The sequence below is a fragment of the Protomyctophum bolini genome (genome assembly GCF_963924005.1).
Source record: "Protomyctophum bolini genome assembly, chromosome: 12".
Lineage (NCBI taxonomy): Eukaryota > Metazoa > Chordata > Actinopteri > Myctophiformes > Myctophidae > Protomyctophum > Protomyctophum bolini.
The window spans coordinates 11031924-11046468 of record NC_137873.1 but is presented as its reverse complement, the minus strand read 5'-3'; the positions used below and the strand labels follow the sequence as shown (position 1 = coordinate 11046468).

Here is a 14545-nt window from a genome sequence, read left to right as displayed (position 1 = left end):
GTACTTTTTACTCCACTACATTTATGAGAAAACGTTAGTTACTATAGTTACTTTGTAGATTTTGACATACTGTACAAGACCTTTGCAGTATTGATACAGTACAAATATGAGTAATTTTTCCACCACGCACGCACGCGCACACACACATACACACATAGAGCAAATCACATCACACGCGATGACAGGGGCACACAGACAGAAAGACACGTGCTCCAACATAAACATGTCACCATACATGCAGCAAACACAATGCACAATATGCTCACAAAAGAGAAGAAAGCACCAGAGAGCGAGCGAGCGGTCCCTCCCTGGCAAGCTGTCAGTCTTACATTAGCAATCAGCATTGGAGTGAGAAGGCACCATCTGTGACGATACATCAACAAGGCATCAACAAGTCTACTGCAGCACCACCACGCTGTCTGGCAAAATGCACCCGTAGGGCAAAGACAAGCTTTGTTGTTTAAAAATCCACCTAGCGAAGGAAAAGCACAGCCTATAGCTGGGGGTTTTATAATCAACTTTGCCGGTTTCCCCGCAAGAATAAAGGAGAGCATGACCCTGCCACAGAACAAAGGAGAGCGTGACCCTGCCACAGAACAAAGGAGAGTGTGACCCTGCCACAGAACAAAGGAGAGCGTGACCCTGCCACAGAACAAAGGAGAGCGTGACCCTGCCACAGAACAAAGGAGAGTGTGACCCTGCCACAGAACAAAGGAGAGCGTGACCTTGCCACAGAACAAAGGAGAGTGTGACCCTGCCACAGAACAAAGGAGAGCGTGACCCTGCCACAGAACAAAGGAGAGCGTGACCCTGCCACAGAACAAAAGAGAGCATGACCCTGATGACCCTGCCACAGAACAAAGGAGTGCGTGACCCTGCCACAGAACAAAAGAGAGCATGACCCTGATGACCCTGCCACAGACACATACATGAAACAGTATCAATCAGACAAATGAGACGGCCTCATTTGTTTCAGTATAGGAAAAAATATATATTATTTAAAAATGTGTGATAAAGCCTGCATGTTATTATTTTTGTTTCTTTTGGCTGAATCGCAAGGTCAGCCATACAGTATTTTGCAAAAGACATGGTCTGAGTGACAGTAAGTTAATTGGTCGGTTAACTGGCCTAACAACAAACCACTCTAGGCAATCGCAACGCAATCGTCCTTTCAGGCTATGGGATGTAGCCTATCCTAATAATAACCAACCTTTTCGTATCAGTTTTCAAAATCGTTCCTACAGTTCCTACTATAATGTAATCAATGTAATCTAAACCAATCTGATTCATTAGAAGATTACTACACTGATATATGTTGTGGTGCTTGCGAATTCAGTATAGTTTAACACACCCAGGCAAGCTCAATATAAAGACATAATAAATTATACAAAAATGTTGTGGAAACTTTCTAAATTAGATACTTAAAGTTGTCACCCTCTACTTTCAGGGGATGTGTATCTTAATCCCACGCAGTTGCTGAAGACGTAGATCAACAGCGCAGCGTCACAAACAATCCTGGCTTGGCTGACGTCCAACATACACCAGGGTATGAGTCTGCTGATATGAAAAGCAAATTGCTCACCAATGAAGATATCAGCTTAGATGAGTTATCAGCTGACTCAATGAGTGCAACACTGCACTCAGTAAGCCGGTCAAGCGCTGTGCCACTCTATAGTACAGTTTTATATAATGTTATATGATGTGCGTTCAGACTTGGATGGTTAGAGCGGCGCGACCTGCCATGGTACAAACGGGACGAACCCAGGTGAATATACAGTATATATTCAGGTCTAAACGCAGCTTTTTGGGCTTAATATTGATGACATCGGGATCTCCATCCCTGATGATGTCACGTGATGTCACTAGGGTGACCGACCAACCAACCAACCAAACAACCAACCAAATGGGAAATGCACAATTTCCTAGTAATTCTGACCTGCAGTCGCAATAATAAAAAAGAATACAGCATATTCAATTCATTTCAAATTGAGCTTTATTTATTTCCCTGTCTCTCTCTCTCTGATCAAGCTCTGGTTTGCCTATACAGCACCGATTTGCAAACTGTGATGTCAGCCATGTCCACATATGGACATAACTGTTGCCTAGCAACACTGATTTGCACTGACAGCATGTCCCATCCATATCTGTTGGGCAAGTCCAGTCCATAAAGGGCCACCGGTAGACTAGTCACAGTGATGTGATCATAGTTCTATTATAGATTATCGATTACCATTCATAGCCGAGTCAAGGCGTTTGGTTTAATTTGGGATGGGCAGCATGGCTGGACGAGGTGGCAGAGCCAACACATTAATCAACCTGCAGGAGGCCTTGGGCATCGGTAGAGGAGAAGTACCTCCAAGCGCCATGGAGCCTTCGCCCCGGTACCCTCCCCTGACAGCCCAGCCGGTCCCGTTGCACACAGGGCTGGATGTGGGGTACATGTTGGACCTGAAGCAGGAGCTGAGAGCTGCCTGCAAGAACCTCCCCTTCTACGTCAAAGTAGCCACACCAAGGACAGACGTGGAGAAGTATTCTGACAGACACCGGCGCGACGAGCACAGAGGCAGCACCGTGGAATGGAGGCCAGACTGGAGCCGGTTGCCCAAGGAGCTCCGCATCAAAGTGAGAACCTCTCTGGGAAAAGCTCTGGTAGGTCCACCTCAAGTCACTCTGGGAAAAGCTCTGGTAGGTCCACCTCCAGTCAAAGCGCCTAAGAAATCCATCGTGGCAAACGAGGAGGAAGTTCTTTCCCAACTGGAGTCTCGGGAGAAGAAAGAAGAGATGGAAACCTCTGCAGATGAGGATAATGGGGAGCAGGCAGAGGAGGAGGATCTAGAAGACGGGGAGCTGGAGGAGGAGACGGACTATGTCATGTCATATTTTGAAAATGGAGAGGACTCTGCAGCAGACAGTATGGATGAAGCCACATACTAGAACCTCTAGAACCCTCCTCATGTCCTATACACAGCAGCGTTCTCCATAGGGGCGATCTCCCTGCTCTTCTATTGAGACGTTTAGACCGTGTGTCAAAGGTCATGTCTCACCTAGACACAGACATGATGGTCAAGATTCAATTTATAGCCTAAGCAAACAGGCAGGCTTTATTAGCCCAATCCCAATGGTAAACATTTCAGCACTCAAAGCTGAAAGCAAACAAAAAGGTAGGAGCGCACACCAAAAGTAGGGAGGTGCTGACCATGGCAGACAAACTTTACAATAGAAAGGAGAGGTCGCAGAGCTCGTAGTCACGATACAAAAACTATTGGGTTACCAACGATTCTTCAGGGTATGTACATTTCAGCACTAGCACAAATCCGGGGTAGAGGGGAAATATAGTAGCACATACAGTATAGTGAAGCTTTGCAAGGTCTGTCAAGAAGAGTGGAACATGGGAGGAATTTATTGACTTCACTGAGAAATAATGTTGTCCTGTCATATATTATATGATACATCATATTATGTAGATGCATCCCACACTTCATGGGGTATCCTGCAGAGTGACATTCCTATGTTTGAATGCTGGATTGCTTTTATGCTGCCTATAATGCATTTTGATGTTAGCATAGTTTTACTCATTTTGTCTGTGCATAATGTGTTATGTATGCTCTTTTATGTTTCTTCATCCATCAACCTGCCCAGGGACTTCAGATGAAAAGCCAGGCTACATCTGGCACATTCACACGGTGCATCTATGTTCTCTCATGTTTATCAATGTGCATGGTTGGTCGCTTTTTAAAGTTAAATAAACCTTGAATCAGAAAAACACAACAAATTTAAATTCAAAGAAAAACATAATTCATTTGAATTAAGTCATTAAAAATACAATTGTAATCAGAATCCTGCCAGGTTCTGTCTTTTTTGTATTATTTGTATTGTTTTATTTTGTAGTGAATAAAACCTGCAGGGAAAACATGCAAGCATTTTCATAAAACCGTCAGGAAAAGATCAGGAAAGCTGGAAGAGTTGGAATGGCACATCTGTAGCTCCTTGTAGCGAGTTTCGTGCCCACAGAATTGTTCAGTTTGGATGAGCTCGCACAGCCTCTGTCCCATCCCAGTAAAATATAAGCCTTCCAGCATTTCAAACACGGTCCGGCCATATACTAGTCTTATTTCATATGGTCTCAATACCCATAGGGAGTGATTGTAATTGTCTTCAGCCACCCCACAGGTCAACACTAGACAGTGACTAGTTCTGGCTGGCTCTTCCCAGGGATAGAGGAAGGGACATGTCTGCTCTGTGGTCTACGTACATGTGCTGTAGGCTAGCTAGGGCCTTCAAGGGTTCTCTTTTTAGTTTACGGGCACCTTTAATCTCATACCATGTGCTGATACTCTTTTTCTGCACCTTAAGGCAATTCTAAAGAGGTCGTCTAAGTCCTACCAGTTTTCTGAAAAACGTATGTTGCTATATTTTCATGTCACGGACCCCCACAATTATATATGTACCTATACCACCAATATCTCAATATATTTTGTTCCAGGGACCCTCAGAAGAAAAGATTTGAGTTAAAAATGTTCACTTCAAAATAAATCTATTCAAAATCTAATTTATATTCAAAGATTTGCACAAATGTTCATGATTTTGAATAGCCAAAGTATAATACAATGGTTGAAGTGGTTACACAGATGCTTTTGTGGTTTGAATGGCTTAATGCCAAATACCTTGCACATACCTCCTGCTATGTTCATTCACCTTATGTCTAACCTCATGTACATGCTGTACCAGCTGGATATGCCATGTGTAAATATGTAGATATCTTTTGTTTGATAATTATTTTCCTCCTTGCTCTCCCTGTCACCCACTCACCCTCTCCTTTTCTTGTCTCTTTCTGAAAACAACCAAAACCATGGAGCTCGCACAAAAATAACTTACCTGCAAACCTGATCTGACAATACAGTTTATTCAGAGTTTTTTTTTGGGGGGGGGGGAGTTTTCCTCGCCTGACTGAGTGACTGAGTTCACGGGAGAAGTAGGGGAAGGCATGTCATTTTAGATGTTTGCCTTGGCCATTCAAAAATAGTAGATATACAAGCAAACAGCCCATTGCTTTGTGCTGCGCTGCAAGCTTGTACATTTGTTTTGAGTTTTTGTTATCGACATTTTTGGGAAAATGTTGAAACATTTGGAATTTTTAACACATTATCTTCTCCTCTGGGGCTCCCTGGAACAGAATATTTTGAGATGGGGGTCAAATACATGCCTTTTTGGGGAGATGAAAAGGTCTGAGCAGCATATGTTTTTCCGAAAACATTTAGGATTTAGAAGACATCTTTTGAATTGGCCTCAGGTGTTAATGGGTCAAATGTGTGTCGGTGAGACTGTGTATACATAGAGGTAAACTTGATAGACTTCACAGAGCAGTGCTGCTACTGTAGGAGCTTTGAATTCAATGATTGCTCAAGGACATGTGTCGGCACAGTAGACTCAAAGCTTGGAGTGGCTCCCTCCAGTCATGTCTTTTATCACTGCACACCATACGGCAGAATCCTACAGTATTCATCTAACTACCCTCAGCGTTCCATTAGCGCTACATGATTTGCAGTGTATTATAACACCCATCACTTTCTACACTAACACATGTTTGGCTTAAGAATGTTTTCTCATACTGGTGAGGCAAATGTTATTCTTAAGGGCCATATAATTAAATTATTTCTATCCTCCAGTTCGATATGCATCAGGCCTCGGATCAAATGGAACCCCATAAGGGCCCAGTTGATTCCTAAACTATTAATACTTTTGGCTGGGGGACCCCATGGCACCACCTCAAGGACCTCAGGGGTGTCCTCGACCCCACGTTGGTGGGGTCAATCTTAGAATGAACGTGTTGACCACTGACCTTTCTGCCCTCTTTGTCAGAGGTGGGGTTGTTGGTGATCTTATAGACGTTGAAGTGAAGGATGTCTTTCAACTCGTAGATGTCTCCCCTTCTCTTGCATACAATGACAGCCACGTCAAACAAGAAAATGTGCCTGCAATACACTATTAGTTAGCGAAAAACATTCTCCCTGGTCCACTCCGAAAATAGTTATTTCAAGTGACAGAATGACATAAATTACGCTTTGTTGTACTATATGATTGTGGCAGATGACTGATATCTAATGTTGGATGAAGGGGTTACATATTGCATAAACTGGTGTGTCATCTGTTGGGTACCCAAGCAGTACTGTATCAGATGGCCCGGTCCAGCTCACAAGCAGCGAGCCACTCATCACTATTAAAAGAGGAATGCATCTCACCTATCCTGTTTCTTCTTGTCAAGGTTGATGGAGACCACTCGTACCTCTCCATCCCCTTTAGGCCGACCGTACGTAATCAGGGGCTCTTTCTGAAAGCAGAGAACGGGGAGTTTGTGGTTAGTATTAAAAAATGCAACATACAGTAGGCTGCTATCTATCTATCTACAAATGCACCGAAAAATGTCTGTCAGTCATTCTGTCTGTCTGTCCGTCCTTCTGTCTGTAGCCAACACCTCCTTATATTAACCTGACTCCGCCAGACGAGTACTCTCTACTGCCCCATCTGGCCAACATCATTTTCATATATTCAGAACGGGTAAGGACTAGTAGAACCAATTAAGTAGTGTGACTATACCAAGATTAAGCAAAACTAGTATATCTCAGAACGCTGTGACTTTTCTCAGCAACTTTCTACTGCTTAAATGTACTGTGGAGTCACAATCTTTGACCGCCATTAAAGTATGTTGAGCATTTCCACAGGACGAGCCGGCACTATGAGGACAGAGTTCAGCACCACGGACAGCGCCTGATCCTCAGGATGGCTGTTCTACTGGCAGTGGTGGGAAAAGTATCAATACTGCCATGTAGAAATACTCTGTTACAAGTGAAAGTCCGGAATTCAAAATGTACTTGAGTAAAATAAGTATTGGCATGAACATTTTGCCTACTTAAAGTACCAAAAGTAAAAGTACTTATTGTGCAGAATGTACCATTTCAGATGTTTTCCAATGAATACAAAACTTTTGAAAATAGCACAATGTGACGCATTGTGAACTTGTAGATTGTCTATTGTCTATGTCGGAAATGTATATAGGGCTGAAGTGTTAATGTATGTTTTGTAATAATAATCAAAATTAACTAGTAGGCCTAACTAAAGTTTTCATATAATTGTAGTGGAGTTAAAAAGTACAATATTTGCCTCCGAGATGTAGTGGAGTAAAGAGTATTGGAAATTGGAAAGTACAAATTATTGGAAGTACAAATACCTCAACATTGTACAGCACTTAAGTAAATATACTTAGTCCACTTTTCCACAACTGTGGAACAGCCAACAGCTGCTCGTAATGTTCTGCGCAGTGTCTCGGTAAACAAAGTCAGATCAAGTTCAATTCGTCTTCATTAAGACTGAGAGTCTGCTGACCCACATCCACATGCACAGAAGAACAAAGAAACTAACTGGCCCACACAACAGAAAAACAAGAAAATAAGAAATGTTTTACATCGCCTCAATATAACATAAACAAGAGAGCAAACAGTTATACGAAAGTCATTCAAGCATGGGTTTTACCAGGTTTTCAATTGAGCGCTGGTATTGGTCAATCTCCCTTAGTGTCTCGTTGTCTCTTTTGACTTCGTTAACATATTGAGCAAGGTCCTGGTTCACGTGCACGCACGCACACGCACACACACACACACACACACACACACACACACACACACACACACACACACACACACACACACACACACACACACACTTGAATTATTAGGCGCAATACAATAGACCCAAACACTGATCAGAATTAGGTTACATTATATGGTCCAACCAGATATAACTGCTGCACATGCACAGCTGAGACAGAACAGTATTTAGCCAACTTTTGATTTGAACTTTGATTTCCCAACATTGGCTATGGCATTTTTTGGACACTATACAAAACGTTTAAATGTTTTGAGGCAGGAAGGGGCCACAGGCCACTGTGACAGGTGCAAAGTATGCATGTGCTAGTGCATGTTTGTTTTTCTCTCCTCACTTCACACCCACTGAGAGTAGAAGTGAGAAATGCATGGTTATCCAATCACAGCACACGCAGCTCAGAACCAGAGAGGCAGACCTCTCCTTCCTTGTGATTCCTTGTGAACACGCCAAAATAGCAACGATTGCCGTCCATTTACTATAAACATAGCACTTATACCGTACCTTCATGGCATCCAGCGCCGTCTTCAAGTTGCTCTTATCTGCGTCGTCGAGAGTGTGTTTGACGAGCTCCTGTTAGAGGAGAAGAAATGATGAGAGTGGGTCATTTGGGTCAAACTAAGCAAATAAAAAAAATCAATAACCGTCAATTGCCCCGGGTCCCCCATGGGTGGATGCTTAGTTGCCCCGGGTCCCCCATGGGTGGATCCCATGGGTGGATACTTAGTTGCCCCGGGTCCCCCATGGGTGGATACTTAGTTGCCCCTTTTTCCCCTCTCCACCATTCCGTCTTTTCCGGAAATAGCCGCTCTACAAGTTCACAAGGTGCAAAGCAACACATTGTGAGCTTGTAGATCGAGCTCGTAGAGCTTGTAGATCGGCTATGTCGTTGTTCGCCTATTATGACATGGCCAGGATTAGGATGGTATAGGATTCATCTGGTTAAGAAATGTCAACCTTTTGGCCAGGGGGGGTATTTGGTTATCCATGCAGGAGACACAAGGTTTGATCATTCTATCCATCCAACAGAAAATGGGGATAACATGATTTTTTATGTGGCTTTATAACACTAAACGAATAACACCGGATTAGTGATGCTTAGTTGCACTCCACTGACTCCCTGTGAAGTATAGAATATAATTTAAAATCATTGTACTCGTCTATAAAGCCCTTAATGGTCCAGCAGACAGGCATACCATCATATTTAAAGAGCTCATCATTGTACCCTATTACTAGTATATTGCCATCCCAGAATGCGGGCCTATACGCTTGTGGCTTCTAGAATCTCCAAGAGTATAAAATGAGAGGTATAGAGCCTTTAAATTGTAAATTGTAACTATGGAATGAACTTCCCATTGCAATCAGAACTGCAGACTCACTCCCAATCTTCCGCCCTATAGTCTGAAAGCCCACCTCTTCAGATTCCATCTTAGCCGTATAGCACTTGCCCTAGCCTCGACAACCTTACAGGCGTATGCAAAGACTCAATTTATGTAATTTAGATTTTATGTAGACATAGCACTCTATAGTCACAGTGTATACTCATAGTTTTATCGTACAGATATTCTACTGTTAGATGGATGTTAGGTTCATAGCTATATATGAAAATGAACAATCAGGTTCCTCTATAGAGCGCCGCAGTCCCCGCCCCCTTTCAGAAAAGCGAGTGGCCCAGGAAGTGAAAGCCCCATGCATTCTGCCATCGGCACTTTTAATATAATTTATTTAAAGACGGTTACGCCGCGGACAAAGCCAATTCGGATCGTGACGAATCATGACAATGAACACAATATTTTGGGACGATCAAATCATTAGAAAGAAGAAAGGAAAGTCAGGAGACAACACTATTTTTTATTTTTCGTCTTATAAATTATTTGATCGGCCCAAAATATTGTGTTCATTGTCATGATTCGTCACGATCCGAATTGGCTTTGTCCGCGGCGTAACCGTCTTTAAATAAATTATATTAAAAGTGCCGATGGCAGAATGCATGGGGCTTTCACTTCCTGGGCCACTCGCTTTTCTGAAAGGGGGCGGGACTGCGGCGCTCTATTGACTATATGCAGGCCACGGCCATCTTCTCAGATGATAAGTTAACTAGGCCCGGCTATAGAGCACCAAGTCGGTAACAATGGAAGTTGCAGATCCATGCCCCACCCGTTGTACCCGTGTCAGAGTACCTTAGTAGTCTTTGTCCCTTTATTCCTATATATGGAGTTCTGTGTCAGGCATACCCAAATATGGAGTGTTGTGATGTCAGGCATGCCCAAATATGGAGTGTTGTGATGTCAGAACAGGCCAGCTCCATATATGGACCCTGGGCCCTGTCCAGAGCCCGGGCAGAGGCCTTTGGTGGTGGTTCTGGACAACCGTGGGTCTGACCGACTCGACACCAGGCCCTGCACTCCCTGTGGGGGTGTGGAACGGGTGTCTAATCTGAAGTCAGTGGGGCGAACGGTTCTCGAGTTATGTGGTGCATTTATTGATTAGGCTTTGACTGCTCTTTTCTCGTTGAAAAAACGTTGCATGTACATAGCCATTATACATGCTTCACTTTTCAAGATTTTCTTTTGAAAATGGCAGACCTATACAAGCTCACAACAGGTCGCACTGACTCGCACATGGAAAATGTTTAAACAAAGTGCTCATGTGGCCTATAGTTTCTTCTTTTGGGCTTGTTTTCATAGATCTTGATTTCTTATTTCTCTTGCAACATCTGTTATCAGCAGTGGACTGGGCCTGGTTTCTGGTCTTTCTCTCTGTCTCTCTATTTCTGTCGGTCTCTCTCTCTCTGTGTGCGTGCGTGTGTGCGTGCGAATGCATCTTTATTTCCGTGACTTGTCATAAGAGCTGGGATTATGAGACACCAAAAACATCAATAAACAATATCACATTCACTTCTTGGAAAACAGAATGAAAATATTTATCTTAGTCCCATGCTCTTTCAAAATATTGAAAAGTGTGAATTTATATTTTCAAGAGAGAGAGAGAGAGAGAGAGAGAGAGAGAGAGAGAGAGAGAGAGAGAGAGAGAGAGAGAGAGAGAGAGAGAGAGAGATCACCCTTCCTCCTCAGGACTGCACTGTTATAAGAATAACAAAAAAGAACATACAGTATACATTTTGTTTAAAAGAAATAGGCACATATGTCAACAAATATTTAGAATTTGACAAGATTAAGATTAGGATTATATTTAAGATTAAATGGCTCGACAAGAGTGACTTGGACTTTTTTTTTGCAGTGACACTGAGTTGGTGAATGGAGCAAAACATGGAGGATGTCGCCCTCATGTGGTCATTCTGAGCATGACATGACAAACAGCTGTTCGAAAAGGTCAATAACAAAATAGCAGTGCATGTTAACACTAGAGAGGAGTGACATAACACGTATCCTGGATAACGCCTCCTGGGTGTGTAATAGTACCTATGAATGTTTAACCCATTAAGACCTGAGGCCGATTCCGCAAAATGTCTTCTAAAACTGTTCTCTGAACAACACCATCAGTGGTGCTCAAAACCTTTTCAAGGACTGTCAAAATAAAATATGTATTTGGCCACCGACCGACATAAATGTATTCGAGGGGTTAATATGCTGCATTACTATGTGGGCGTATACAGTGTTTGCAAGACCCACATGTAATTCGCTGATGTGGCAGTCAGCTGACCAATTGGACGGGGTATTTAAGCTCACCTAGACTGCACACATTCTTCCTGCCTTCCTCCTGCTATGGTTCCTGGTTGTTGTTATGCACTGTTTGCTCCCACCACCACCCCAGTGCCACTGGTGTTATTGTATATCTATCTCCCTGCTCTTTATGTTTAATGATGGTGTTTAATTGTGCCGAGCAGGGAGAAAATTGCAGCAGAGCCGAACGCCAACATAATATATTATATGCACACTTGTATTCTGATTCTATAATAAATATTGGTTAAATCTATTCGTGAGTTATCTTTATTTATTTTGTCTGACAAATAAATAAAGGTTCAATATTTTTTTCAACCAAAGATGTAAAGGGTGTTCAATAGCATTGATTTATGCGAAAAATAAAATGGAGCTAGGTGGCTTCTTCTGGACAGCAACGACACAAATTGACACGATTTCTTGAATAACACGGATACAGAGTGTTGTTCAAATATCCCCTGAATAAATAAAGATTGAAAGCGTATACCTGCACTGCTGCAGATATTGGCTGAATACATACAGATTGAAAGTGTATACCTGCAGAAGGAGATGGTATTTGAGGACTCTCTGCATCGGAACGACCAGGAGGTCTCTCAGCTTAAACTTTCCGTTGTTGGCCCTATTAGAACACTCCTATAGAAAATACAACAACCATTAAACAAGACCAGGACATTGTTATACACAACATATCACAACAACACTCTTCATCTAGTTTTACCTTTTACCTATCCACTTCATGCCTTGTGGGACATAAGGCCTTTTCATCTATTAAAAACAGTATATTCACGGATTAATTATTCAAAATCATCAAAAGTTTTGATTTGTCAATAACTCATGTTATTATGGTGGGCTCGCTGTTTGCTAACTTCAGGAACAGTATTTTCTAGTTATGCTGTTGTTGTTGATTGTGGCTCCCAGTTAGTTCCCACCTGTGGGAGTTAAGACTGCTCCAGACCGCATTGAATAACTGCTATCTTACATATCGTCTTCAGACTAGGACTCAAGTCTAAGATGTGCATTAGCCACGAGGTCATCAGTGGGTGTGTGGACTCCGTGTTTGTATCCTCCAACGAGGATGATACGATCTCCCACCATGCAAGAGCACATACCACGCATTGCACATCATGCACACGGGCCTTTTGTCTTGGGTTCAACCTTCTTTCAGGGGGGTTTCCGGACTGAGCAGAATTTCCTCAGATCACTGAAGGTCTGGCCCCAGTTGCAGCCATCAAATATGTACAGCTCTCCATTGTAGGTAAAGGTTGAATGACTCCAGCGTCCTTCTGGAAGATGCTGTATAGAATCTGTGTTGGTCTCTGTGTCAAACACAATGATGTTGTCGCTGTAGTACGGTGGCGGCAAGAACCTTTGGCCCCCAACTATATACATCTTTGTCCCAATCATGTTGGCAGAGTGACATTGAAGCATGTGGTGGAGAGAATCTGGTGTTAATTAATGACCAGACCATTGTGGTGGTGTCCAACTTGTAGATGTCACTAGTCCCACTCTGTAATTTCTCCATAGATAAAGATTACCTTCCCCAAGACACAGGCTGAGTGGTACGTAGATCCTCCCCTCTGGAACAGTCGCAGTCTCGCAGAAATCTTTGGTTTTAATCATATGTGAGTGTCGACATCAAATGTATAAAGCACATTGAAATAAGGAACACTCCCCCAGTAGTAGATTGTATCTTCTATCAGAACAGCAGTGGGGGCCCAGATGTGCCCTTATACTGCATAGTCTGGTGTGAAATCACATGCAACACAAAATGTTGCCAGACGTGCCTTAACAACGCCATTTTGTACAACTATTCTTATCTTCCCCTTTTACTCCGGCGATATTACTTTAGATGTCTGTCTACCTTTCAGCATAGCATCTGCCCCCGAACACTTTCAGAACAGAATGGTAACGGGGGTCACAGAAGGGTTCGAGGGTGTCGTTTGCCATGTGGACGATGTGCTGGTGTGAGGCCGAAACACAAGAGGATGTCACTTCCTGGAGAAGATCACTGGAGAAGATCCAAACGGAAGGCGTCACTCTGAGCATTGATACAAGTCACCTGTCAGAGCCATACTGTAGGTGATCTTTCTAGGCCTCTGTCAGTGGCATCGACCCAGATACAGAGCCAACGACTATGAGCGAGTTGACATGTTTTCTCTGCATGCTAAATCAGCTCGGGAAGGTCTTGCCACAGCTGGCCAGATAAGCAGACAAGCCTCTGTGAGATCTCCCGTCGAAGAAGAACTGCTGGAGTTTTACCGATTTTTTCCATAAACCTTAAACGGACAAATTGCAGATCTACAAGTCACATTGTACAACAACAAAATGTGTGTGTAACAGGGCTGCTGAGATGTGGTGAGTTCAGTAAGTCATGTTCCTTAATTAAAACAGTGTTCAGAATGTGTCTGACCTCCAGCTTCAGTCGAACATCCACCTTCTCCTTACAGATGAGGTCTAGAATGGCGATGGCCGACTCCACTCGGCTGCAGTAGATGCCATAGATGAGCAGTCTGCAGGGCAGAAACAACAGTGTTTGATCTTTAAGGGATCATAAACATTATTTAAATTATGTCCATTTCAACATGGCATCCGTATTTTGGGCGTGTCATTAATAGGCACACAAATGATCCATAATCATAAAAAAGCTAGTGTGAACTGGTAGATCTGCTATTTTATCTTCGGCAGACAACAAGGGCATAATCCATTCAAAGCCAGGAAAGCATCTGTCATTTTAGATTTTATATAAAAAATACCCAATCTGCAAGCTCAAAACACGTTGCAGTGCGGCACGTTTTGAGCTTGTAGATCTGCTATTTTAACCCTGAATAGTTTCTGTCACGGTCCGTGACATGTTATGTTTTCTTGTGTACCTTTTATTTTGTAGTTTGTTTTGTGCCATCCTGTCTGCCCCTGTAGTTCTGTCTGCCTTGTCTAACCTGTATTGTGATTAGTCTTTGTTTTCCACCTGTGTCCTCTTAGTTTGAGTTTTGTTCACCTGTGTCTAGTTATCCCATGTCTATAAGTATGCCCTTGTGTTTTCAGTTCTTTGTTGGTTCGTAAATTGTTGTCAGTGTTATTCAGCTCCTCGTGGTTCCTTGTATATTCCTAGTCCCAGTGTTATTTCTTGCTCCTAGTTATCCCTAGTTTCCTCGTGTTTCCTGTGTTTGTTCCTATACCTGGTTTTTGGTTAATAAACCACCGTGCACTCG

At 42.9% G+C, this 14545-nt stretch overlaps 1 protein-coding gene across 1 annotated transcript in view; it reads right to left on the bottom strand.

Moving 5' to 3' along the window:
* LOC308325881 (guanine nucleotide exchange factor VAV3-like) overlaps positions 1–14545 on the bottom strand; it is a 58639-nt gene that overhangs the window by 31871 nt on the left and 12223 nt on the right. Inside the window, exons 9-14 of the mRNA XM_080778615.1 lie at positions 13747–13846; positions 11874–11969; positions 8161–8229; positions 7528–7614; positions 6240–6328; positions 5840–5972 (exon numbers count right to left, since the gene is read on the bottom strand). Of these exons, the coding sequence (XP_080634741.1) occupies positions 5840–5972; positions 6240–6328; positions 7528–7614; positions 8161–8229; positions 11874–11969; positions 13747–13846 (574 nt within the window). The remainder of the gene's footprint in view (positions 1–5839; positions 5973–6239; positions 6329–7527; positions 7615–8160; positions 8230–11873; positions 11970–13746; positions 13847–14545) is intronic.